We start from the raw sequence: 27895 nt of genomic DNA on the forward strand, positions 1-27895 counted from the left end.
AGACCCCACCATGGTATGTAGTCAATTTTCCTAGTCCATGAGAGTCCACGGAGACCACCCAGTGTACGTCCACATGCCGCCCAAAACTTCTGTAGACTATGTGTTCAGCAACTACAGGGAAAGTAATGTGCATGTAGAGAAGAGGTAGATACCATCTCTCAGCACATGTATGGAACAGAGGCCTCCCAGTGGTCTCCATGTGAACTAAACCACAGAACAACTACACGTCTCCCTGATGTCCACAGGTGTAATTGAGGTTTAACACTGGCCACAGACAGTGCTCGCCATCAGTAGACTTACAGAAACTTTCAAGGGTCACTGCCAAAGTTCACTGAAGCTCTTCTCGTGGCTCGGTGGTTAGCACTGTTGCATCGCAGCTAGAAGGTTGCGTCCCGGTGAGGACACCTGGGATCTTTGTGTGGAGTTTGCATGTTCTCCCTGTGCAGCGTGGGTTCTCTCCAGGCTCTCTGGCTTCCTCCCACAGTCCAAAAACATGTTGAGGTTAATTGGTGATTCTAAATTGTCTGTAGATGCAAATGTGAGTGTGCTTAGTTGTCTGTCTGTGTAGTCTTGTGATAGACTGGTGACCTGTCCAGGGTGTCCCCTGCCTTCGTCCTATGTGGACTATAATAGACTCCAGCCCCCCCGTGACCCTAGTGAGGATTAAGCGTTGTATAGATAATGGATGGATGGATGGTGGCCAAACATCTAATGAAGACACTTTTTGTTGGTTTTTCCTTCGCCACTCATCTTTATATAGACAAGTATTAACTTTGAAAGAACTATATTACTTGGCAATAAACAAATAAAAACAAGTAAAAGAGTCCACTGTTTATTCTGTAGTTCATGGAATGCTCAACACATTGCATTAATATGAGCTGAATACTGTACAATCAATGCACTTAAATAAAAAGGCAATTCAACCATCATTTGCAAAATAACTTCCCCATCAAAGGTGAACTTCTGAATTCCACAGCGATACACTTAGTGAATTCATGTCATGAGACAACAAGATGATTTACCAGCCTAACTCCAGAGTAACACAACAACATTCACCAGCACCCAAATTTGAATATAAAACATCTTAAAGTGGGGGCAAATTCTATAAATTCTTGGAAACACACAACTTCTTCACTGTTCTGTTGCTTTGTAAATATGAAACAAATAATTGTAACCCTAGATCTTCTGCATACAGGTCACTACCTCCTATGAATACTGCTAGCTTAAATACAGTGATCCATTCATTTAATTTTCGGAGGAACTAATACATTATATATTCTTGGTAGATAGAAACAGATGTGATATGATCAGGTTGAAATAGACTTATGTTGTAGTAATATCAAGACGAATAACAAGTACATAAGATAAACCAAGAAGTAAAAAAAAAAAAAAAAAGATCTAATTTACCACTTTTAAAAACATTTGAATACAGGAAAAAAAAAAATCTGCAAAACTGAATGAAATATGCCGTAATGAAATTTAAGAATGTTCGAACTGGAATGCACAAAAAAGATTTTACAAAGTTGTCATTCAGATCACATAAAATAATTTCCTTTAATCACTATGGAGTTAGCAAATGTGCTTTCAGTGGCAGGAACAATTCACCTGGTGTGAGAAATGAAAACTAAAGCAGAAAATAAATTAAAAGGAAAAGAGAAAGAGAGCTTATGGGTGAGAGGCTGTTTCAATTTTTAAAGAATTGCTTGTATCTTAGCTAACCCTAGCAGACACTCTTAAAGATGGTTTCTGACCTTGAATAATAATGCAATGCCTGTATTTACGGATTTCCTTATTATATTGCAGTGACACACATCACGTTAACACTGTTCACTCGTTAACAGCAGGGACAGCACCTATTTCAGAGGACAAAGTACATATATCAAAATTAAGTCCTTGCCGTGCTCAGAGAAGCACAGTCACCAGTACAAACTGATCAGCCAGTTCAGTCACAAATCTAAAACAAGGCAGCTAAACACAGAGCTAGTTGAGTTGCCGTCAATGTAAGCCTTTAGTAGGAATGTACAGATGCAGAGTTGCCATCAAAACAATGTTAAATTGATTTTGCAGACTTATGTACTTAAAATGGGGTTAAAACATCATCAATCAGGATTGAGCAGTTGATTTTTAATGCTGGAATGACAGAAAATGTGCTGGGACGAGTCAGTAAGCTCCCATTCCCAAGAGCCTGTGGAACAGAATCAATATCAAGTCTGTTGGGGCCACAATAAGGGGCAGTACTCCTAATGTGGAGCTACAGCAGCAGTGCACTCTGGCAGCAGTGTTACAAAAGCAGATGCTAAACACACAGTCCTCCAGAAATAGGCTAGCAAAGGTCTTCCTCAAGCGTTCACTTGTTAACTTATTTTGGCCTCAAAGCAAGACCAAGAATACCATTCCTTGGTGTCCAGCTGCTTTGTTCTGCTTTTCTTTGGCCAACTTCTCTGACCGCCATCCTGCCTAAAACACTGCACATGCACAACAATGTAAGTCCAGCTGTACAACCATCTATCCTCCTCCATTCTCCTCTTCACCCTTTCACACGTTGATAGGTCTCCAGCGGTCAGCTTCAATGCTGTTAATGCTGTTAATGCTGCTGGACCCATAGGGTCCGGAGGCAACGTCATCCAGATGCGCTCCAACCATACGGGAGCTGCTGGGGCCAGAGCTGTCAATCTGGGTGGAGGAGTAGAACAGGCCCTGGTCAGTCAGCTCCTTACGGTTCAGGGTTCCAGCGACTGTTGGGGGAAGGTGGACGTCACTTTCATCCGGCTCATCCACCTGTGACTTGTAGGAGAACAGGATCTTGGGCTCTGAGCTGCGAAAGAAAATAAAAAGATGGGAATATAAAGGAAGAAACAAGGTCAGGCGTTAAAATTGTAATGTAATCCGACTTTCACATCAGCAGAAAACCAGTAAAGGCTGACAGTTATTTATTAGGTACACAACATTTTTTACCTTTCTTGATTTCAGTGCTTTTTAAGACTTGTCATAACCTAGACATATTATTATTCTGTATATTTTGTAAGCTTACATACCCAAAGAAGCCTTTGAGGAATGTGACATAAATGAGCGGAGCAAAGGCGGAGAAATACAGGAAGGTGGTGACATCCACACAGCTGGTTCAGAGAGGGGAAAGAGTAAACAGTCTTAGTAAAAGCTTCAGGGCATAAGAAGATTATCAGCTGCATAAAAAGCACAACCAGCAGATTTCTGCTTCTTGGTTGTGCTACAATGATCATATCTGCTGAACTTTACAGGACCCACAAAAAAAGTAAAATACTAGAAAGTTTAAAAACGGCCACCAAGCTCCATACCCAGGGCATTATTTTAAAAAGCTTGAGGAGCATTATAGCCTCAGTTGCTTTGAATCCAAAAATCTTGTTCTAGATTTATTTTTCTACTCACAACACCGTAACAGTAGGTCTCACAAAAACAACCTTCTTTTTTAATATCCATATCTCTTTAAATATATCAAAAATATGCTGCTAAAAATAGATTAATACTGACCAGAGTCCCTCTATGATTCCTGCACACAGCAGAGCACTGCCCAGGCCCTGGACGAGGTTCAGTAAAGACAGGATGGCAGCATACACATAGAAACTCCTCTTAGCTGTACACAGAAAGCAAAACAAAGATTAACAGACAAGTGAGAGCAAATGCTTTCAACTGGTGAGTTAGGGAGTGGTTAATGGCACATTACGGAATACAATATGGTTGGTATAAAGCTTCCATTGAATTTCCCTTCTGGGATAAATAAAGTATTTTTCATTCTTTCATTTTCATTCTTTCATCCAAGCATAAAAATTACACGAGTAATAGTAATTTAAATATTTTCGATATTTTGCATATTTTTGCAGTGAAAATAAACACAACAGCAGCCAACATGCATTTAAAATGAGCCTTTCTTCAAATGTTAATGCACAATTATTTTCATTATATTGAAAACATTTAGGAACCTGTCTACTTGGCCTCACTAATTAAGTAATTAATGAACTCATGGGGCATCAGAATTATCATTATAAGTAAGTATAACAACAAAGGATTATCGCTATCTTGCACTGAAAAGGTAGGTAGCGATTCCTGAAGCTTAGGACAGTCCAACATAGATCATAAGATCCCACTTTATTAGGGTGCTTGAACTTTTGCACATGCCACAGTAACGGTTTCACTTGTTTTTTCTTTTCCAGTTCTGAAGTGTTTGAAACTGTAAACTAAACAGTACATTAACATTTGAGCATTTTTCACTGCTACTTGCAAGGTGTGCATTTCCTTCAAAAATCAACAAAATATGTAATTTAACTAGGGGGTGACACAACATTTGTGGCAGTATCTTTCAACTTGTTAAATCTAATTCTGTTCTTTGTTGCAGTGAGATCTGTGACTTACATGGCAGAGATATCCTCTCCCTCACTGGAGTTTTAGGCAAGATCACAATCAAGGAGTACACCTATTAAAAAGGATTACATCGTGAGTAAAATATTAGGATTCATTGTCAATATGCTCAATTCTGACTCTTAGCTTTTTGCTCATGTTGCTGCACAGCTACATGTTACTGACCAGGAAGAAAAAGCAGGAGCTGGCCAACCAGAAGTGTCGTCCTCCATGACCATAGATATTGAAGTCCTCAGCAGACAGGTGACTGTCCGGATATAGTATCTCTAGCGTTCCCTAAGGAAATGTATTATTTATTTCAACTGCATGTAGAATGACATCTTGCCCAAATTTTCCTGGCATGTGGTGACATCATGGAACATGTTTTTAATCATATAAGTACTTTTAACAATATTTAGCATCATCTGTCATTACCTGTGTGATGGAGTATCCCAGAGCCAACACAGCAGTGATAGCCAACACACGCTTTATACTGGACTTGCTCTCCAGATGGCCTAATGAAGGAATAAAGAAGATACTTAACAGAAAAACAGACCTCAGCTGTATTCATAATTACATTCAGGGCTGAGAAAGACATGGAACTTAACATTTGCTACAGATCTGTCATGTGACAGATGATATCATGCTGATTCATAGGTGCAGTAAATGACATCTGAAACCAAAAGTGTAAACTAACCAAAAGCCAGTCCCAAGATCACGACACTGAGCTCAATAGCCAGCAAGAAGAACCGGGTGATTTCCCACAGCACCTAAAGAGACGACAAACATTATGAGAAGGCACTGTGGCAAAGCAGACCAGATGTGTTGTAACACATGTTGACACAGGGCATATGTGCAACTTCACAGGTCAGGCCACACTCCAGAGAATTACATAATCTTTTTTTTTTCTTTTTTTCCTGCAACAGTAAAGCCATGACAATGTGCTATGGGAACAGTGGGTTCATCACCGTGAACTCCATAGGGATCTGTCTGGTATGTGTGGAATGTCAGCCATGCTTTTCCTTTTAGACATGAAAGCCAGAACTCTTGCCGCAGCCAAGATCAGCCCCTCCGGTAACTTAATAAAAAGGTATCTCTGGCAGAGCATGGTGGCTGGTAATTCAATATGAATGCAGTATATATAATTGCCCTCCAAAAATCAACCCCTCCACCTTTCTCAAAAACAAACAAACAAACAAACCTTAGAAAAAACATACATTTAAAATAATTTTCACCCCAACTGGATGTTCCTAGATAATAATAATTAAAAAAACACCTCCAAAAGGACAAAACTGCAGTTTATAGTAAACAAGTGTCTTGTGCTTCCAATAACAAAACATGAACAGTGTTTTTTCCCCTAAATACACAGAACTCCTCCAAGCATTAATAATAAAGATAATAAAGATAAATAATCTGTGAAGGTACGGAAGGTTTACGGTGCAAATGGTATTGTGGAATATAGTGTGGATAACATAGGAGTAAACAACTTAAAGATATGGCCAGCTTTTATCTTCATAAAGAATCATCCACTGTCAGTATGGCATTCTGTTCAAAGTGCAGTCACTGAGTTTTCTGTATGATTGTCAGGTATACTTCCATATAACCAAAAGCTCTGAATAAGAGATGAAAAATTATCTTCTGCTAAATATTTCTGCAGATAATAATAGAACCTTCTGTTCTGTTGTGCAGCTAAACTTGAAAACATGAGTAAAATGATCAAACCTTTAACACTTTTAACAAACTTGCTGGATCAAATTGGAAGTGACAAGAGGTGACACTACTGTGAAATCTGATAGTGAACGGGTGAAAAACCTGTTAAGTTTAAAACATTTTACTTATACCTCATGTTCGTTCTTACTTTGTCTACAATGGTGGCAGCACTGGATGCGCTGACGGTCATGGACACTATAGCCCTGGTGATTCCAACTGCTGCTACAACAAAAACCTAAAAAAACACAGAACACAACACATGAGACCAAACAAACCAGTGTATCTTCTAAATACAAGAAAATGACTCACTTGAGCTGACTTAGGCCAAAGTATGACTGATAACAACGCTACATGGTTAACACAAGGGACACACAATGTTCAGGGATTCTTTATTGCTGTGCCCGACACTGCGTAGCTGAAATATACTTTTCTTTGATTGTTATGTGACCGTAACAAGAATGATACCCAAGACAGACAGATGCAAGCAAGTTTGGAAACGAAAAACGGCAACAACCAGACATTGAGAAAAAACAGGTAATAAAACCAAGCAGTAAAAGTGAACACAAAAAGCACTAACAGAAGCATTGCTTAAACAGCTATGGACTGAAATTTGTCAATTAATAGGAGATAACACTGTATATGGGTTTTTCAGCTTGTGTCCTACCAGCAAGTAAAAGGTGACGAAGATGGGGCTGGAGGTGAGTCGAATCTTTGCCCTTGCTGATGGCAGCTTCCACATCAGGAACACAAAGAAGGCGACGTTAGGCACGAGCAGTAAAATATCCCAGAACCGCACCCTAAGACAGAGAGGTGAGTGTGAAAACAGGTAATGCAGAACTTTAAAAAACAATTATAGGCATTTCATGTGCAACATAGTGCTCATTGACCGGCACGACTGAGTTTCATTTTCACCGGTTTCTGTTTTGTATTTGTGGTACTATCACACACAGATTTGACGACAAAGTGTGTTTTAATAACTGTAAATAGTGTTTAACTATTACCTGGAGTCTCCAATGTCCTCATACAGAACTTGCAGACATTTGTGAGGCCTGGTGATGTTGGCTTCAGTATCAGGTTGCCAAGTTGGGAATGCTGAAGTGTTCTCCAGTGGTGTCGGTGAAACGGTGCCATTGTACTGAGCAAACCTAACCACAGCCGTCACTGTGGCTAGCATGGTGTCAGAACCTGAAAGGGGGAGAAAAAAAACTGTTTTGGTGAGACATAAACTGAAAATCCTTCCTAGCAACAGGTGAGGCAGATATTAGGCTATCTATTCTTAAATACTACATGCTTCCTCATTGTGGGGGAGGTTTTGTGTAGAGAAGTCCTTCAGTTTCACAAAAGAGAAGTCTATGGTTGTTAAAGATGTTGTCATAAGACAAACTCAGGTCATATGAGCACCATAACATTTTAAATTGAAGGCTATAGGGGGCATACAGGTTAACAGCTTCCTCCTCTTAGATCGACATTATGTAACGAGAGCTTGTGCTATTTCGGCCGTAAATGGTGTTGAGTGCCAAACTGCAGAACTAAATCAATCCCGTTAACATACACGTACGCCTTCTGAACTGGACAAGAGTCAAGTGGCAGTAGCTCGTCTAACTTGAGCATAGTAAACAAAACCGACATGAGGTCAGACTAAGTCAAGACTGTTCTTGCTGGAGTTGGCTGGAGTCGACAAAGGACAGCTAATCATAGCGTAGCTTATCTAAACAACACTCCTGCGTATGATGTATGACAATACTTTCAGTTAGCGTTAAGGGGAATTTTAGCTAACGCTGCTACGTGTAGCTTGCTAGCTGCCGTCGGGAAATAGGTTGTTTGTGAGTTAAATTATCCTCCCTAGGCATTCATACCAGACAAATACAGCAAAAACATACAAAAGCAGTAAATATCACTCGCTAACAAACATTAAGTACCTCTGCTTGAAAGCCGCCTGGCTGGCGTTAGCATCCAAACAAGAGTGATACTCGAGCCAGTGTACGGACGCTTCGAGTAGTAAACATTAGCATCTTACCGATTCAGAAGACTCAGTTTCAAGCGTACGACTGCTGTAAAATGTGTCAGTCAACAGTGTGACTTCGGCGCAGGCTTTACGTGTTGTCATACACGCTGTAATCGGCCAATACATTGATCACTAAAACGGGACATGGCTGTGCTGGGTACTTTCGTTAACAAATTTCCCGTGTGGTCAGCTGACACTCTCACCGAGCAGGAGGAGCAAATCTCGCGAGATTTGAGTGTTCTGATGGTTTTTTTTTTAGCATTTCTTTTTAGCATTTTTTTGTGTGTTTATTTTAGGATATAGGTAAGTAAAAATACACATCACGAAACAATTACCTTTCACAAGTGTATAATAATGAGCTCATGACCACTCCTATAATGATAATATGCTGTGAAGCAAAACCAGGCATTATGTAAGGTGTTTATTTGACAGCTGGAATGTAATAAACATTATATAAACACACATTTCCATTTGTAATGCACTTTTTGTGTTTCACACTCGAAATCAATAGGCAGTTTTTGGGAATTTTCTGCTTCTTTCACATTTCCCTCCCAAGAGTTAATTTTTATTTGAAATATATTGTTTGCATCTCTGTTGAAAACAGAGTAACTGGGGCTGGAATTAAAGAGAACTATGTTTTTTGTTGTTTGTTTGTTTTTTGTAATATAGCATAATTTTGATGCCATGAATCGTGAAAAGAGACCACAACAAAAGTTGAATTTCTTTGACTATTTGTTTTGCAAAAATTTAAAAACAAAATCAACATGTAGATGTACATCATTTTACCAATAGTGCACCAGTGTTACCAAGACTGGAAGAGTGGTTCCACATGCTATAGATAGGCTATTTGAACCGGCCTATTTACATTTTTAAAACCTCTACAAACTAGGTGTTTTTTCACACTAGTCTGCATATCAATTCTAGAAAGATATTTTACCATGCTGAATATATCTTCCCAAAAACTTTGACAATTTGCTCCATTGTATAGCTTCTAAACCATTCCACATTTATTTCGTTGATCCAACATGTTTTATTTTTTTCTCAGTCTCTCTTGTCGTCTCCTCTCTGCTCTGTGTAAACAGTGTGTAGTTCAACCATAATGCCAGAATTTCTGTCACATAACTGTTAGTTGCAATGGAGTCAGTCCTGATTTCTCAATTGCACTGAGTAGGACATTTTTTTGTTTTTTTTAAACACATGATCTGATGCAAACTTTTTATTTGTGCAGAATTTTAGCATAACATGTACAGTCAAATAATTTCTATGAAATATCACAATTTTAGGTACATTTTCTGGGATTTTTTGACACTATGTTTCAAAATGACATGTACAATCCATTAAAGAAAGTCTAAAAGAAAGAAGAAAGAAAGAAATATCTATTCATTCGTCATGTTTTAGTTTCCAGGTCTAATAAACAGCATTCTGCAATTTTTTAATGAAAACATGCCTTTGCGACCTGAAAGTGGGTTTTGGGTTCAGAGGGTCAAATTGATTATATCAGTGCATTGCCGTAAGATTAAAACAACATCAACAATAACAAAAAAACCCACTCACCACACATCATTATAAGTGCTGTATTTGTGCACTGGTGTTCAGACACACTGCAATAAGTAATTCAGCCACATATACTACGGCAACAGGAGATTGAGAATACGCAATACTATCATACAAACCAAACCTTCGTACAAATTATTGATGCTTTAACTATAATTACTCAAGTCTTTGTCAAATGCAGCACGTTATGATAAAGCAATGAACTATAATTATGAGTGAACAGTGACACGGCCTTTGGGGTGCCCTGACATCATCCTGTAGGCCAGGTGCACTGGTTCAGTCAGGTTAGCCTTAAACGTGTATATATGAGTCTTCCCACTGGTGGCGCTGATGTTGTAGAAGCTCAGCCTGTGGGTCTTGAAGCTCAGCCTGACCTCAAGCCTGCGAGACACTGTGGTCTTCTTTAGTGGCACACTGTGACTCTGCTCAAAGGCTGTGAGCAGGTTGTTGAACCACATCAGACACCAGGACCCCCGGCTGCTTTCCAGGGCCGATGGTAACCCGCTGCGCTCTAGCTTCCCGCTGTAGCATATACCGATGATCCACGGGGAGCCTTCAAGCTCCACCTCCCAGCAATGATCGCCTTCAGAGAAGCTCTGGGTGCTGAGGACCTGGAAGAAGCTCATGAACCTCTGAGGAGACGACGGGTATGTTTGTTTGACAGCACTGAAAGTCACTGTCTTCAAGTCCTCAGAGAGAATGAGGTTGGGATGGACTGTTTCTGGGTCAAACGTCACCTCCGAAGGGTTGAGGGTGCTACGAAGGGAACGCTGAATCTCTCCAAGTCTGTCCCTCAGCTCAGCATTCATGTTTTCTAGCTTGGAACAAACTCGTGCAGGGTTGACTTTGACTTCAACAAGGTCTTCCTCTTCGACTGGTTTTGCAATCAGCTCTTCAATGTGTGGCTGCAGACTTTTGAGCTCATCACTAAATACCGTCTCATCATCTTCAGTCAGCAGTGACTCAGCTTTGAACGTGGCCTGCCTCAGCTGCTTAGTCAGCTCAGAGGCCTGACTGACTCGACTGAATACACTGGCCTCACCTGGTCCTAACTCTTCTTCAATCATCTGGGTCACCTGCACACTGTAGCTCTGCGACAAATCCTGAATCTGCCCCAGCAGTTTGGATGCTTTCTCTCTCAGCTGAGCATTAGCTGTGGTCACCTCCAACTCCCATTCCTTTTCTTTCTTCAGGAAACCCTCTGCCACCTCCAACTTGAGGTTCAACTCAGTGACCTGAGATGCCAGTTTAAATTTAGGTTCATCCATTTCCAATTTGCCTTTGCAACTGCTTTTTTCTTGATCCACCGAAAATGGGTGATTTGTTGATCCAGACCCCATCTGAAAGCCATCCTGTGCCTTGCTTTCTGAACTCTCCTCTTGGCTCTTTCCAGCTGTTGCTAAGCTTTGGGGGTATTTTGCATTTGACTCCGCTGTTGGAGAGCTATCATTACCCTCGACAGCTACATGGCTGACATCAGAAGGGTCTGCAGTGGAGAGGATTTTCCCGGCGGTGGCTTTGTAGGTCTCTACGATGTTGCGCATTTTGAAGTTTTTCACAAGAGCTTTGGTTCCCTGGTACTCAGTCTGGCACTCGGGGCAGCTGTGTTGATCAAGGCCTTCTCCCATGGTCTGAAGGCAGCCAAAGCAGTAGATATGACCGCAGGGGAGAGAAACTGGCTCAGAGAATAGTTGCAAGCAGATGGGGCATGTAAGCTCCAAAGCCAGAGCTTCTGGATGATTTGTGTTAGAAAGGCTGGCTTCATTCTCACTCAGAGACATGATGGCAGGAGCTGGAAAACAGACAACTCAGGGTAAATCTTCAGAAACATGCAACACAGACTTGGATTAGTTATTTGCCACTGTTTGGAAAGAGAACTATAATGAGTTAATAAATATGAGCACATGAATTGCAGATAATAAAGAGAAATGTCGACTTGAATACTTGAAGAAAAAGTATCTATATTTCTAAAATATGCAGAATTTGGGGAATAAGAAGGATTAAAAAATAAATAAACTGAAGTCGTAAGAGCCAAATAAGATTCTGATCAGAGATAGAAATACAGAAATTTAAAAAAAAATGGCATAGGTGGCAAATTATGTTTTGTGTGAATTTTTACATTTTCAGCATTAGTTCTAAAAGCTGTTTTAAGATAACACAAACTGCTCTGGTGACACTGGATACTGTTTGTTATTGTTGTGGATTTAAAAGCGAAGTTAAATATATTGGATCTACAAAATATTGGACAATCAGTGTAGAAAATGATTACGGAACGTATTTACAACATTGTTGTGGGTGGTAGGTGTGACGTTGCGTAAAATCTAAATGTGCGTATTGTGAAACTTGCTGTCAAAAAAAAAAAAAAAAACAGTCCAGGAAGTAAGAGCATGACTAAGCGCAACACAAGGCACCCGTACAAACATGCAGATGTATGTAAAACTAATACAATTACCTGCCAACCTGGATACATGGTTACCTGTAGGTCATAACATGTGATGGCTAATGTAAATAGGAAACTGTAATTACAGGAGACGCCGTTTATTGGCCATAAAAAATGAAAAACAAGAGTCGCTTCTGGGTCAGCTCGCAGCGACTCTCCACCTGTTGCTTAAGTTTCGATTCCGGACAAACAACAATCTCCCAACCAGGCGTATGTGGCCAAACCCAAAGCTTTGTTTCCCTGAATTTAATTAATTACAGAATTACCTTGTTAGACTGCTTCTCCCTCAGGGCATATATTCATTTCATGTAATCAAATTATTATTTTTAATACGCATGTGCGCAACATTTCTCGCAGTGTTTGCGTTTCATTCTTCACTAACGACAACACACGATGGTAATATTTTAAAAAGAAAAAGACACAATCCAAGTTTAGAGACTTACCTGCTGCTGTCGTTCTGTTTGTGTCGACTCTTCCTGTTCAGATTGGGAGTCAATAAAACGCACTGACGCACAGATGAGCTCCGACGCCTTCCATAAACACTGCCGGCTCCATCCCGTCTCAGAGGAGCCAATCCACGCGGAGCACCATCTATCAGCCTCACTTTGCTCAGGATGTAGACCAGGGGTGTCCAATCCTGGTCCTCGAGGGCCACAATCCTGCATGTTTTAGATGTTTCCCTCTTCCAACACCAAGCTTGATGATGAGCTGATCATTTGAATCAGGTGTGTTGGAAGAAGGAAACATCTAAAACATGCAGGATTGTGGCCCTGGAGGACCAGGATTGGACACCGAGAAGCACCATATCTGCCCGGCTACTTAAAACAATAAAACCACAACACTTTGAAAACGTCTGTGCAACGTTTCTATATACCATGTTTTTTTTGTACATTCAAAGAGACCAATAAAGTTAATTAAAAAAAAACAAACAAAACAATAAATGTCACAGTACAAAGTAGATGGCAAACATCCCACTTGTGGAGCTATACCTGCACAAGCCATAAAATCCCCCCCAGAAGAGCCTATAATAAATCAGCTCAAATAAAATAAATGTTAACATCATAAATTTATAAAGGAAATGCATATATTACAGATACACATTCTTTAAATGATCCAAAGTATGACAAAACAAATACAAAAAAAAAAACACACTTGATTGAGTTGGATAATAGACCCAAAAATGTTAGGATCAACATAATAATCAATATGCTAAAGCAGGGCTAGTTAAAAGAATATACTGCTAGGAATTAAAAATATACAAAAAACCCCCCACAAAAACATAACAAAACCTTCATTCATCCCTTCATAGGTTTTCATTTTAGTTAACTCCAACAGGTTGACACTGTGTATGCTGACAGTCATTGATGGAATGTCTAAACGTAAAACATCTACAAGTTTACACAAGTGACAACATATTTTGGGACATGGCTATAAAGCTAAATATTTTGCTGTAAGAATATTTGAAGAGTGTTTGCTTTGTCATATATTGGCTCATTCCCACCCACCCACACACACACACACACACTGAAACTGTTTCACCTGTATAAAGCGTGAATATTATCATATTCACGTGTACTCTGTAGAAATTTCAACCTTGTCTTTAACTGTGAAAATATGATATTCTAAATTTTAAAAATGCACAAATTATCCAAAGATAGCATCTGATCACAAACTCATGCACGAATGTATTTTTAAAAACAAACATTATTTCACACGGGAAAAAAAAGGACAAACCAAACAGACGCAGTTATGAATTAATTTATATTTCTGTACATTTGGTTTGAAAAGTAACAGCAAGAATCCTCAGCTTTATTGCATCTCCACACATCCGGATGATCAAAGGTAATAAATATAACAGTGTTAATATGGTACAAAGGCAAAAGACCTCCAAAGTCGGTCTACAAGTCTGGAATGACTGTCAGGCTGATGCACTTCCTGATTCATATAGTGTACAAAAAATTTTAAACTCAGTAGTGTCATATGTAAAGGGAAGATGTTAAACATGTTCTACAATCATTATTTGCTGAGATTCATCAGTCCTCAAGAATTAAAACAAAAATAATGCTATTACACTAAACAACCAAGTAACTTTGTGTTCAGCCTTCACTCAGAACTAAAAATCTAGCTTTTCCATCCAGAGCTCCAAAGAGTTTTCATTCACCTGAGTTAAGTGTGATTTGAAAACACTCCGGCACCAACAATTCTCAACACTGATCAGGCTAAACAAACTCTAAAACAATCCAGACCATTTTAAATACATTCTCAAACCATGATTGATTTCTTCCATTTCACACCACTCGAATCCAAAGACATTTTCTGTTGCCAGTAACACACACACTCTCTGAGATCTACAGGATAACAGATTTGTCTCGTAGCTGTTCATCACCTCGTGTTTCAGCTGGTCACATCATTGCCACAAGCTCAAGCAGTGTTTTCAACGTTTTGGCATTTTCACGCTTGCTACTTATCTAATGAAGTAAAAACAGTATTTAAAATCTTATTTTGGAATGACTATGACATGGGTACACACAGTAATTAAACATCAAAACAGTCCAAAGGCATATTTGTCCAGTTGTGCCATGTTCATTGAAGGATTTTCACACACAAATAGCAAAATATTATGTTAACAGTCTTCGCCAATATTGCATAATGATTACACGCTTATTTTTGAATTGATGCATATTATTAGATAATTTGGTTCTACTTTTGAGTGCAGCAGAAGAAGGGACAGTTGCCTTGTTATGTTCCAGTTTATTCAGTGGCTCATAAATAGGCACTACAGCGCTTGCCTTAATCTGCATGTACGGGGGTTTGGTGGATGTTTGTTTACAGCAGCACATCTAGGTCCACTTCTGGCAGAGGCTCCTTCCAATAGGAGAAGCTGCTGTAGTCGGGACAGTCAAGAGCCAAGGAAGTGCTGCCTTCAACAGAGAGCACAGGGAAGAAATGCTCCACCAACTCACCCAGGTGGCAGTACCTGGAAAACACACACACACACAGAATTGCACAAAAGTTATGAGTCATGATTCAGATAATACATGTCCGAAATAAATATTAACAGATGAAGAGCACCTGAAAATGTGCTCAGTATTCTTAAATGTTATGTTTTTGTTTGTAGTAAAGTCAAACAATCCCTGTAAACTTTGTGCAGTCTATAAATTGTTGGCAGCCCATTCATTCTCACAGGAGTACTTTTTTCAAGCCACCAGGAATACCAAAGTCAAACATATTCATACAAAAAGTTGATAAAAATGGGGAAATGTGTCTGTAACATGCTTTCCTCCCAATGTTGTGTTGCATACTTACGAGGACTTGTTGCCTTTAGTCTTCTCCTGGATGAGCTCTCCTTTCGGGTTGACAGTAAATATCTTGGTTTCAGGCACTCCAACCTGCTTATAGGCATAAGCATCCTGCAAAAGTGAACAAAATAATACAGTAACAGTGAGGTGCTTCAGTGTTGCATAACCTTTGGAGTATTTATGAACACTAAATACAAGTTAGGGTATATTACAGAATATGTCCAATCAAATGATACCAACCGGTAATACTTATAGTCGCTCTCCAGTCACTAATTAAAGCACTAAAAACTCATCTTTGTGTATCAAAGGTTGCTTTTTTGGAGTTCTTTTTCCTCCATAAAAATATTCCCTTCATGCCTTAAAAATGGCTTAAGATGCAATTCTACGCTTGTTGCTTCTGAATTCTGAAAAAGAATAATGATATGGAAAGTTTCACCCTGCAATTTTTCTGGATACGTTTCTTAGGTTTGCCATGTATGAAACCCTGGAAGTCTACATCCATGTTTCCTGAGACTGTGTTTAGTACTTCACAGTTTCATGGTAAAAATGCTCCACCATGGCACCGACTGCTTGTTTTGCTTATAATATCCCATCCAGCATAGAAAAACACCACCTGATCATGTTCATATGCTACAAATCTTGAGTTGTACATGAGGAAGTCTTTCAAAATACAGAGGTGTGACTTTTTCCTAATAGGCACGATGTCTTGTGATAATGTACAAACCCAATTAGTGCCAGGTACCACACATGCACATGGAAAACCTTGACTTAAAACACTTGTTGCCTAACACCTTTGCTGTATTAACAACCAGTCTGCAGCATTGCTTACATTAGTCCTGTTGCCGAAAGCCGCGTAGAAAGGCTGCCTCTGTGGGTTGAACAGGTCTCTGATGTCACCGAGACAGGCGATTTTAAACACCTCCGGCTTCTTCTCAATCACCTCTCTGCAGGTTGGGACAGATTATGGTCAAAGGGATTATCTGTTCAAATGTTTGTCTCCTTGCATACATGTAGGAATTCAATACAGTATGGTAGCTCAGCATTGGTGTCAGTTAGATTGGATGTGGCCACTAGGGGTCAGTGATACATTACATTTATTCTCTCTTTCTCTCTGACTCTCACACACACACAAACACACAAGATTAAAATGGAAATAAAATTCATCTTAGTCAGACAATATATGTTCAGAAGTTCAGTGGGTGTTATTTGTTACCTGTGCAGTGCTGAAAAGAGGCTGCTGGGAGCGAGCAGTACAGGGCCTTTAGGGAGGACAATGCCTTTGTCGTTGACCCATTGCAGGTAGTCTTTAGTGATAGCAGCCATGCCTATAGCCCGCGCTGAACAATACAAGAACTTGTAGCCATTTCTGCAAGGACAGGGACAACTATGTTACTTTGAGAAAAGAGACACTAAACACTTTCATCAACATGTTCAACAATGCATACAGTATGTGCTACAGTCTGCTCCTTTGGATTTGCATAACACCAGGCATATGAAAACAGTGCGAAACAGGAAAACATCTGGCGGTGCAGATTAGACAGCTGTAACTAGAATGACATCATGAGCAGGAATTACATTTTATCTGCGTTTGCTTGGTGTGGGTTGAGCAATGGGAATGAAACTTCTGAGGGAAGAAAAACAACTGGACAGGACATTTTGAAAGTCCTTTTAAAGTCATCATTTTCTATTTACCTCAAGACATTTGAAAAAAGTAATTTCACATACTGGTGTATTTTGTGATAGAGTTTGGCAATGCCTTTGTGTGTCCAGTCTTTTCCAAACTGAGGTAAAATATGACCCAGAGCATCAGACCTGCAGGAGACAGGAAGTGAATACTTATTAAAACAGAGTGAAGGTATGTGAAAATACACTTCATACAAACTAATAATAATAAAATCAAAACTATCCAGGGAGTTAGGAAGTGTCTGGTAATTGCATGCGAAACTGTTGTCTGTCTAGACACCATCGTTTTTAAGAAAACCTAGTTGTTTTTACTTGGTGATGGTGCCGTCTATGTCAGATATGATCACACGGTCGTCCCACTTCCACAGGTAGATGGCAGCCTCACAGCGACAGGTGCCCTGGTATTGTGTGGTGACACTGAACACCACCTTGTTGGCTCCTTCACGCAGGTTTAGATGCTCCTGGTTGTGGCAGAGGACAGTTGATTACATCACACAAAGTGACTGTTTATCTCCTCTAAATACATTCGATTTTATAGGGTGTATGAGCTTGTATGTGAATTCATCTCTTACAATCTGATTCGAAGTCAGACGCAGTGATTTCCGGTACATCTGGGTGATGGACTGAGTGGCATTGAGGGTTTCTGTTGACAGACTTGAAGGAATAATGGCTTTTCGGCCAAGCCCTGCTGCTTCGTCACTGTCGATGTCATCCAATGTGGCTCTGAAGAAACAACAAACATGCATTAATGTTCTGTTTTTGACTTAGTGATTTGTGCATGAAAATAAGAAAACAAATTCTACATGCTTATTGTGTCTAGACCACTGTTCATGACAGTAACACTTACCATGCTGTATATACCCACATTGTATACAAAGCACTTTTACTTCTTTTTTTTTGCACTTCTGGTTAGATGCTAAACTGCAATTTGTTGTCTTAGTACTTATACTTTTACTCTGTTTTTTTTCTGGTCATTTTCAGAGGTTTCAGGGATTAAATTCGATTATACCAGTGCATTACCCTAACATCACAAAAACCCCCAAAAACAACAACCACCACTTCTACATACATCATTATGAGCACTGCATTTGTGCACACTGGTGTTCACAAGCACTGCAATGAGTATTTCCATCACATTACATTTTTATGTAAACATATACAGTATCAAACAACTAGGATGGATTCAGTACTAAGCCAAATTCTTTCAATGTACAAATCATCAGTGTTTTAACTATGATTACTTATACACTGCATTTTGTATTCTTCGCACCTGTACTCTGTGCAAATATAATACATTTCAAGCCAATTTAATCTAATCAGTCTTTATCATTTATTGACATCAGACAACTTGAGTTTTAATATTGTAAAATGCTGACAATAAACCTTAACCTTAAGCATTAGCTGATATGTCAAAAACTACTTCTAGTTGAAAACTAGGTGATTTTTAGTTGTAGCTTGAAAGAGAATGGATATTGATTGCTGTGATGGTATTTCCTCAGCATCATATTGCACTAGTAGGTTGTCTACAGAAAGCCGTAATTTCATTTAATGTTTCATATCAGATGTCATACATATGAAACTGTAATGGCTGCATGCTGCCAAAAAGAAAGAAAGAAAAATCAGAGGACTGTATGAAATTCAAAATTTGTTTCATTTGGATGAAATTGATGGAAGCAGATCAAATCCATGACATCAGCTAATTTCAAAATGTATAGTTCTTTTCTGTTCTTGCTTGTGGCTTTATTTAATCCCTGCCAGGGAGCTAATAACAAAAGCAGGCAGTTCTGCCCAAAACTTTGGTTTCTTTAAAGGTACGTCAAAACATACATTACTAAATAATCATTTATGTGCAATATTATAACAACCACCAAGTATTTCCAGTAAACACAGTGCTCTTACATATATGTATGTTAAAATGTGATACAGCTGTGGAACAGCTGTGGACCAGCAGGACGGGCTGAAACAGGTCCAACTGAAACACAACATGTTGGGTTTGTTAACTTATGTGACGTCATTTCTTAGTGAGGTGACTTACTGTACTGTCGAAGAAACACTGGCCAATGGCTCATCCTGCTCTTCCTTTGACTGTTTTTGCTGAAAAACAAGGAGTCAACATTTCTAAAAAAAAACATCTCAAATAACGTCAAATATAGAGCTATGGTTCACCCGATACTTTAATTGCTTCCACTTCTACCATTCCTATACCTCTTAGGTCAACCATGAACTGAGCATAGAACCAACCCCATGCAGCAATGCCACACCCTTGTAAGCGACTGTTGTGAGTAAACGCTACAGGTCCAAACATGTAACATTTCCTTTCTTGCTGCTACACTGTACATAACTGTTGGCATATATTCCTCAGCGTGTACCTGGCTGTCCATGTCTCTTCGTCTCCAGGAGAACCACCAGCGTCCAGACTTTTTGGGCATCTTGTCCTTAACCAACCGCTCGATTGTACTCTGTGTAGGACACACAGAAAGACAAGTATATTATATATTTTAGTACAGTATAGTAATATTAGATTACTGTCATAACATTCATCGGATAAATAAGATCTTATGTGTCTTATGCTGTCCCTTCCTTTTAGAATATATTTACACAATATAATGACAACAATATGCTTGATTATTGTTTTCAACTAGATATTAAAGGAGCTAAATAAGCTAACATTTCTGTGGTCTACTTTACAAACAATACAATACCTTGGGTAGGTTTTTCTGGAAAGTTGTCATTGACAAAACAATTGGAGCTGCCACGGCCCAGTTGTAATAGCTGTGAAAAATTAAAACCAGCTGATGAACAACCATGGACAAAAACATGATAAAAAAATGACAAGATAAGTAACTTCAAGGGTGTGAATGGTAATTTCATTAATACAATCTGAAATAAATATTTTAAAATCCTACTTGGAGTTTATGCAGATGACAAGACTTGGATCCTCAATGATTCCTGGATTGTTGGCAAAATCCTGGTATGTCACAAGGTGCTCCATAAACTTTTCTGGGGTAAGAGCAAAAGCTACATGATGACCAATGTAGCTCAGCATGTGCTAGTACACATTGTACACGCAGACACTAAAAAACCCAGCTCACATTCTGCCACGCTTACCTTTGGTGATTTGGCTGGTGTCACCCTCTTGTCCACAAAGGGACATGCTGACATCCATGTTGTAAGAGGTGGAATCTGACAGGTACTCTGTACCACTGTCCATTGCCCCGCTGCCCACTGACTGAGGCGACTGGCTTCCTGAGAAGGAGCCCTGCTCTGCCCCTTGCTGGAACGCTCTCTCTGTCTCACTGCAAGTGCAACAGATAGCTTAAGCAGCTGACTTTCAACTTTTCTCAATAAAAGGAAAACACTTAATAGACACAACAAAATTACTGGGTTACCGTTTTAATGTAAAACAATCGCTGTGAGAACTGCAGGAACTAGTGATGCCATAGGTACTCACAAACCACACATCATTTACTGTGAAGGTTATCCACTGTGGTGAGACATTTACCTTTTGGGGAAGTAAAGTGCAGCCACTTCAGGATCCAGTTTGGTCAGATCTTCCAAGTAAATGCCTGTCGGTCCTAGATGGTGATTCCGTTTACCTGTAACATATTGAAACATGAACACTGACCTATCGTGCACTGACACAAGAATTTCTAAAGTCTAAAATGAAGCTGGAATAACTTCTACAGTTTGCAGACTCAGTTGAAGAAAAAAAAAAAAGGAAGCTTCACCTTTTTTCTTGTCCTGTTGCTCCACTTTGGAAGACACCTCAGAAGAGTTTGCTAACCCCTCCGCAGCCATCACGCTAGTCCCAACATCTTTCACTTCAGGTGCTGACCCATCAGTCACTGTGGGTACACTGTCCTCTTCCCCTCCCTCACTATAGGGATCTATTCCACTGTCCCCTTCGCTGACAGGAGCGCTACTGGTGGAACCCTGTTCACTTTGCTCAGATAAGACACCCTGTTGTTGCAGACATGAAGAAGCTGTTCTACTTGGACTTGTTTCCGGGGCTGTGCAATCTTCGCTCTCGTCGTTTGGTTTGGTCATACTTTCCACACTATTTTTATTTTCAGAGCTAACTGCATCAGTCACGGTGCTAACATGTTCAACACTTACTGCGTTTTCTTTGCTGGTAGGGGAATCAGTGCCATTGCTAGCTGAATGAGATAACAAGTCTCTATTCTCCTCCTGCTCAGTTGTGGATTCGAGTGCTGGTGTTGAGTCCATATTTATTGACGATGCACAAGACTTGAAGAGGTCACTGGGGGTAGAGTGGGCAATGTGAGACTTTTTCTCCTTGGATAAAGGGGTGGTTCGTGTGGAGAGGCTTCCTAAATCAAGGGATTGAGTCCGGGGTTGTGGTTTGACCACGGTTACACTGCCCACTCTTCCACAACTGATGACAGGCTCGTAGCCCATGTCGAAGGAGTCCTGCCTCTCAATGGTGCGAAAATGAGAACTGCCCGAATGACAGATGCACTGCAATTCCACTGGTGACTTCTCTGGTTGACACAGCTGTGAGAGGCAGAGTAAAAAGTTTGAGACAGAGCACGATCATGAAAGCTCAGATCGACAGCATTACCATAGCACAGGTACACCTTAAAAGCATCTGTGTGTGAGAGTGTATGTGTATGTTGCCTTACCGTGGGAAAACCTCCCCAGTTCCACTGTATCTGAGGCCCAGATGACTCTTGGGATTTAACCAGAAGCTCGGAGTCGCTCTTAGGAGAAGATGGTCGGCTGTAGAACACACTGCTGTGAAAGAAAAGACAAACTGATTAAAAAAAGGTCAAAAGACACTGGACAAATAAATGTAGTGAAGCATGACTCTGAAATTCCTGCATGTGAAGTTGCTTAAAAAACAAATGAATAAGTCAATTAATTTATTGTAAAGATGAACTCTTCTCACTTTTCTGAAGGTGACGGTTCTCCATCCGAGTGTGGATGAGTGTCTCTGGTCTGTGTGGATACCAGCTCCTCATTTGGCTCCTCAGACAGCGAGTAATAAACTGATTTACTTTAACACACAAACAAGAAAATCTTTTTAACTACTGGGCTAACTTCAAACTATCATTAAAGTACCAATACATATTTTTTATAGGAACATTGAACCATATGACTCCCTATATGGGGTCGCTTGTATCGACAACACTGTGGAGAATCAATATTACAGCAGTTTTCAGGTGTCTTCTGCTCATTGTTTTGTTCTGACAGGGTCTGACTTGCGAAAAGAATTCAAAGGTTGCTGACATTTGGAAATTCCACACGATCTTTACAGACATGTTTGTGGTCGGTGATAAAAACAGTGAACATTAAAGACCTTGAATACTCAGACAGATGAGAGTCCTATTTTCAAAAGCATGTTGAGGGTAATCGGTCATAAAATCTGTCTCTCACTGAGTTCCACAGTACTTAAATTTTAACTGCTTTTTAGAAATTATCATAGAGCAAGCAATTTCCAATTAAGTAATCATTCCAAAAGTTCTAACCACTGCTTACCTGACTTGCAGTGATGTGGAAAGCTCCTCTGAAGCAGGACTCTCTGAATGAGCATGATCAGTTTCTCTCTCACAGTCCCTCTCTCTTTCTCTTTCATCTGATGAAGAGCTGGCGTCGTCTCTCAGGTGGGTATCAGAGCGAATGCGTTTACGGCGGCGTTTCTTCCTGCGGGCAATGATGGCGGATCCCTCAGTGGTCTCCTCCATCTCCTCAGGGCCCTCAAGAAGAATTGGGGAGGTGCACAGGTAGGGTGGGACCTGAGACAGACAGACATAATATATAATGGTTATAAAAGTAAAAAAGCTTTGCAAAAAGTGACGATTTTTAGAGTTTAAAATAATGGCCATTATTGCTTGTCATCTTACCTCCATGTTTTCATTTTGTTCCACAAAAAAAGCTTCTCCATTGTCTCCCAGTTTCATGTGTAGGTCGACCGCTTCTCCATTTATTTCAATGTCAACCTAAAATCAGAACATATAATGTAATGGTTAAAGATTTCCCAAGAGAAGACAGACAGCTGTATGTAGCAACAACAGATAATCAAATAAGACAAAGAAAATGCTGACAATTTTCTCCTTGGACCGCAGCACTCCAAGCTTGCCAAAACGGACGTGGAAAGGGGAACACTGGAAAGATCCATCAGGCTGTCGCACCACGATGACATCGATTCCTCCCGTGAGAGTGGCGGGGTTAAGGCCACGGTACAGCTCCTTCACCGTCACAAACACCGTCTCTGCCAGCTGGCCCACAATATTCATGGTTTGGGACTGGAAACAAAGAGCAACAAGTGAGAACTAGGGAGGCCAAGTGACATGTCACAGTCAAACTGTGTCTGCTGTGGTTAAAGTCATTTTTGGAATCAGCAGTTTAATCATTAATTCCTTTTTCACAGTTTCAGCAGTACTTAATGAATTTACGAATTACGTCTTCAGCCAATTAACCAAACAAAAAAAGATAACATTCAAGAAAGTTCACACTACATTTGGCATATATGCATGTGCTTGAGTCCGCGCTAGCTGAAGAAAAGTTTCAAAAACCACAAGAACCAAGTAACTTTGAATCTTTTCATTCACGTGTGCTCCAGAACAGAGGAGTGTCCCTTGAATAACTGCAAGTAGGCATTTTCTGATGTTTTCAGTAAACCATACTGACCTTTGGAATAAGATCTTAAACATGTCAGGCTAAAGGTCGACAGCAGGGAGTTAAGATGAGATCTGCTGAACACTGATCTAGACGTTTGCTACTGTAAGACAGATGACTACTGTCATTATTTTGGCCACTAATGACCTTTATGTGAAAAAGTTCACAAGGTGGAGTTCCATCGCAGATAAGACACACTGCAAACTATGACATATCTGCCACAGATGTCTGCAGATAAAGCAAATGTGAGACCAAACACGACACAAATGGAGATTTTTGCTGATACTTTTGGTATAAAAACAAAAGATCAAAGACCATTTCCACTGTGTTTCTTTTTCTCTGCAGCATGTCCAAACAGGTCAAACAAGTGGCTTTAGTGAGTCAAGAAGTCAAACTTTGCCAAGGGCTACTGAAAATATCACTTTTGACCTAGTTGCTATTGGCATCAGCTTTACTGGACCGTGAAATTAGCTTCTGTGGGATTTAGAAAGAGGCATGCTACCTCAAGTGGCCTTACAAGCCCTAGTCATGTCAAGACAATACTTCTTTAAAGAATAGCCTGTTACCTTGTGATTCTATTTTCACATTTAAAAAGGAACCTCTGAAGTGAAAAATATAATTCTGCAACAAATTGAAGCCTGGAGACCAGAAGAGCAGCTTTCAACATCAGGCTAGAAAAAAACTAATAAACCTAATAGTGAATGAATCAATACAGGAGCTCCACAGTAAATGTTATTTTTTGTGAGGTTTTTAAGATTTAGTTTTAGATAACACTAACCAAAATTTAAAAAATAGATCACAGCAGGTAATATGTGTGAGGATCCTGCAAACTCAACTGAGCCTTGACACTTCTAATAATTAATAATAGCCAATAAACTATTTTACATTATCGATTGAATTATTCTAATAGATTTTTATATTCTTAGGGAAAAAAAACCCCAAAACAACAAAGTGATATATCGTGTAACATACACGTACACCTGTCTATATGTTCAAAGTCCACATTCGCAGTCTCGTGTCTTACCCACAGAGAAGGATGCAGATGTCCCTTCCCAACCAGGCTGTGCTCCCCTGACCTCCCCTCCGCCATTCAGCACCAACATAAAAGCTCGTCCAATCACAGGAATTGTCTCAAGGAACTTCACCACCATGTCCACCTGAGGAATCTGTAAACTCCATTCCCTATAATGTCCGCCTGGCTCTCGCAACTGATGCTACCCCCAAAAGCTGTCTGTGGATTTCAGGCTACATTTTGTTAGCTGTGACACGTTTAAGACGTAGTTAAAAAAGTTGGTACAGTCGATTATAACTGCTAAGTTACATCTGACTTTTCACTTGCGCAGTGGTCATCAGAGATGACGGCACTCTAGTCCACTATGTTCTGAGCTAGCAAACAAAATATAGCAATCTATGAGAGAGTCCTAGTATTTTCACTCACGCACTAATGCTTCCTATATCTCACACAATTTCGCAAGCACACAACATATATACACACCTCCCCGTCGCACTGAATTCATACTTCCCCACTTGTGCTGCACATGACAGCCAGACCAGCAGTTTCTAAAAGGCTTGGACAGGCTATTCATACACGCTTGGCATGAAAATGCACGCACACAAACTGATCGACCACACAGTTTCTGGCAATGACCACAGCTCTCTGGACCATCAGAGATGAGGGGACTCTCCAGCAGTCACGCTCTACCAACACTGGAAAATCCTTCATAATCCTGGCCGACTTGGGAGGAACTCAAGCAAATAAACTGCAAATTTGGATGGATATCACTGCCTGAGCAGCCTCTTGAGGAAAATACAACAAAAAGGTAGGCCTAAGTGGAAACAATGTCTAATAAAGAGGTGAGGTGTGAGCATCAATGTAGCCAATAAGCTTTGCTGTGTAGTAAAATAACAAAACAAACAACAAAAATCCACCCAGGCCTATCATGTGGCTCATCCAACAATGCAAATGTAAAATGGGTGTGTAGGTCATGGCCTATGGACGTGTCACGTAGATGTTACCACTGTCTTTCCCGTTTATTTATTTATTTTTTAATTCTGTGTGAATGTATTTAGAGTAACACTTCATTAAAACTGTATCAGCTGTACTGAGGAAGAAGAAAAGAACAAAATCCTGCAGTAAGGATGGTAGTAGACGGATCACAGAGAGGAAAAATGAAGGGTTAATAGTGACAGTGACACTGATCAAATATTTGATCTATAATTCATGCTGTTGGCAATTTATTTAGTAGGTTTCTATTCTTATCTCTTAAATAAATTTTCCCTGCTTCACCGCCTGTAACTTCTCCTCCTTGAGGAACTCAAACTTACAATTATGACACTAAAGCTGCAGCTGCTGATTATTTAAATTATTTTAATATTTCTTTTCAGTTATCCTTAACATTCTTTAGTCTGTGAAATATCCACAATATTATTCATATCAGTAAATGAACACTTGGACACAGTGAACTCTTAAATGTCAAAGGATATTCAACTAAAAATGATATGAAACAGAAAAAGGCAATAAATTATCACATTTGCAAAGATTAAAGTGTTGAGACACACAATTTGAATACACTTAAGATACACATATAAAATGTGCCAAATTAAAGAAAATGGTGACATAGAGTGTCTTAGTATGATAAGTGGTCACCATGTGCTGCCAGAACAGCTTCAGTGTGCCTTGGGATTGATTCTTTAAGTCTCTGAAACTTTGCGGGAGGAATTCTTTATTCTTCCTACAGACATTTTCACATGTGGAGTTTTATTGATGATGGTGAAGAGCACTGTCACACATGTCCCAAATTTACCTTAGTTGATCAGTTAGGTTGTGATCTCCTGACTGGAAATGCCACATGGTGATGATTCAAATCAAACTGGCAGTTAGAAACAATGCAATGTAAATCACAAAGGTTGCTATTTAGGTTATATGCTATGGAACACATCTGACACAGGATTTTAAGTGTTGTGTCAATGCTCTTACAAAATCATGTTGTCATCTTTGTGTTACATGCGGTAATACTCCATCACATTTTAAATCTATTACACAGTGAATACTAAACAAAAGCAGAACTAAAACATTAAATTGCAAATCAAATCACAATGTCTAACTGGGGGAAAAAAACAATCACAATTTGATATTTTCCACAAATCGTTCAGCTCCGTTTTCATTCATTCAGTGACCCCTTGGACCCATTGGAAGAGCTCACTCCCATCAGGACAGGATAAAGAGGATTACTCAACAACTTTGCAATAATTTGCAGCGATCCCTCCCTTTAAAGGAGACAACTGGGCCCAAAATACTTCAGCATATGTCCCCCACAGTGTAACAGAGCTACTGGATCCTCTCACTGTAGGGCTAGAGGATTCAGGATTTTCCTTTAATGTTTCACCCATGTGTGCGCACCACCTACTCAACAGTAGGAGCCAGAAAAAAGTGTGGCAAGAGAGTTTGTGGCTTTTAGTGACCCTTGCCTCTGCGGAGACTGAAGTTACCTCACTCTAGTCTAGTGCAATGAGAGTGAGCACATCTGTAAACGTTGCAACAACAACAAAAAAAAAAAAACAGGAAAAAATGTCCATTACGTCAGATTTTGTGATTGCATAATCCCTCTCACTGCCACTGACTCAGACAGCAGTGACAAAATCACTCCCCTGGGGTGCAGGAGAACTCATGTGGCAAAGGTCTTATTAAAAACCGAACAAACTACATTTTTCTTTGGGATTTGCCCCTTTCAGAAGTTAAACACGTTTTTGAAGACGAGTGTAACTGAGACACCCATTTAGAAAGGTACACCCCAAACTCAAACAACTTCCGCAACGGCTTAGTGTACACTGTTCAGTCCCTCCAACTGTCGACATTATGAAATACAAACAGAGAAACACGTTTGTTTTGTTGTAAAACCTACAAGTATTACACAAATAACCTGTTTTATAAACCAAAAGCTACAAATACAGGTTAGAACTTTATTAGGATTTACGTTAGTTGCCATGGAATTCAGGGTTCAATCATCTTTACGACTTATCTTGTAAAACGATGAAAGTTAGCGCAAGAACAAAAACCCCAAATTGACACAACTCGGCTTCCTTCGACTATCGAACATATTTTACGTTTGTTAAATAAGTTACATACAGTATATTTTGGTGTAAAGTAGTTGACAGAGAGAAGAGCTGCTTACCTTTCGGGTCGCTTTTCAGTTT

At 39.8% G+C, this 27895-nt stretch overlaps 3 protein-coding genes across 6 annotated transcripts; all 3 read right to left on the reverse strand.

Annotated features, from left to right (window-relative positions):
- Positions 1-816: 816 nt before the first annotated feature.
- tpra1 (transmembrane protein, adipocyte asscociated 1) lies at positions 817-23391 on the reverse strand. 3 transcript variants are annotated; one of them, XM_008297234.1, is made up of 12 exons: positions 23381-23391; positions 8001-8246; positions 7083-7266; positions 6746-6878; positions 6230-6316; positions 5069-5141; positions 4807-4886; positions 4558-4668; positions 4387-4447; positions 3508-3610; positions 3036-3116; positions 817-2815 (listed from the first exon to the last, which is right to left on the reverse strand). In XM_008297234.1, exons 2-12 carry the CDS (start codon positions 8032-8034, stop codon positions 2536-2538), a joined length of 1227 nt encoding a protein of 408 aa, XP_008295456.1. In that variant the 5' UTR covers positions 8035-8246; positions 23381-23391; the 3' UTR covers positions 817-2535. The 3 variants fall into 3 exon arrangements, with proteins under 3 accessions (XP_008295456.1, XP_008295457.1, XP_008295455.1); XM_008297235.1 differs by lacking the exon at positions 23381-23391 and having other exon boundaries at positions 8099-8260; XM_008297233.1 differs by lacking the exon at positions 23381-23391 and having other exon boundaries at positions 8001-8260.
- On the reverse strand, positions 9288-12641 carry trim107 (tripartite motif containing 107). The gene is made up of 2 exons (XM_008297232.1): positions 12524-12641; positions 9288-11432 (listed from the first exon to the last, which is right to left on the reverse strand). The coding sequence occupies exon 2, from the start codon at positions 11419-11421 to the stop codon at positions 9850-9852; it is 1572 nt and encodes a 523-aa protein (XP_008295454.1). The 5' UTR covers positions 11422-11432; positions 12524-12641; the 3' UTR covers positions 9288-9849.
- Positions 13823-27895, reverse strand: LOC103368761 (phosphatidate phosphatase LPIN2). 2 transcript variants are annotated; one of them, XM_008297230.1, is made up of 20 exons: positions 27874-27895; positions 23128-23328; positions 22927-23022; positions 22562-22818; positions 21972-22079; positions 21706-21814; positions 20791-21577; positions 20565-20658; positions 20171-20358; positions 19969-20062; positions 19765-19834; positions 19432-19521; positions 19098-19156; positions 17635-17785; positions 17375-17523; positions 17105-17191; positions 16593-16745; positions 16209-16323; positions 15387-15490; positions 13823-15057 (listed from the first exon to the last, which is right to left on the reverse strand). In XM_008297230.1, the coding sequence occupies exons 2-20, from the start codon at positions 23317-23319 to the stop codon at positions 14907-14909; spliced, it is 3054 nt and encodes a 1017-aa protein (XP_008295452.1). In that variant the 5' UTR covers positions 23320-23328; positions 27874-27895; the 3' UTR covers positions 13823-14906. The 2 variants fall into 2 exon arrangements, with proteins under 2 accessions (XP_008295452.1, XP_008295451.1); XM_008297229.1 differs by having other exon boundaries at positions 21706-21817.

The sequence above is a fragment of the Stegastes partitus genome, unplaced genomic scaffold (genome assembly GCF_000690725.1).
Source record: "Stegastes partitus isolate 25-593 unplaced genomic scaffold, Stegastes_partitus-1.0.2 Scaffold1201, whole genome shotgun sequence".
In the NCBI taxonomy this organism is placed as follows: Eukaryota; Metazoa; Chordata; class Actinopteri; family Pomacentridae; genus Stegastes; species Stegastes partitus.

Bases quoted from the DNA above. Each gene is read 5' to 3' on its own strand.
- tpra1 (XM_008297234.1), bottom strand. From the start codon at position 8,034: ATGCTAACGCCAGCCAGGCGGCTTTCAAGCAGAG. The intron at 4,448-4,557 runs GTCAGTAACATG...CCTTTTTAATAG, and splicing joins GCTCCTGCTTTTTCTTCCTG to GTGTACTCCTTGATTGTGAT. The intron at 3,611-4,386 runs GTAAGTCACAGA...TTCTGTGTACAG, and splicing joins GGAGAGGATATCTCTGCCAT to CTAAGAGGAGTTTCTATGTG.
- trim107 (XM_008297232.1), bottom strand. From the start codon at position 11,421: ATGTCTCTGAGTGAGAATGAAGCCAGCCTTTCTAACACAAATCATCCA.
- LOC103368761 (XM_008297229.1), bottom strand. From the start codon at position 23,319: ATGAATATTGTGGGCCAGCTGGCAGAGACGGTGTTTGTGACGGTGAAG. The intron at 20,659-20,790 runs GTGAAGCTTCCT...AATATGTTACAG, and splicing joins GCAACAGGACAAGAAAAAAG to GTAAACGGAATCACCATCTA. The intron at 20,359-20,564 runs GTAAATGTCTCA...TTGCACTTGCAG, and splicing joins GCACTTTACTTCCCCAAAAG to TGAGACAGAGAGAGCGTTCC.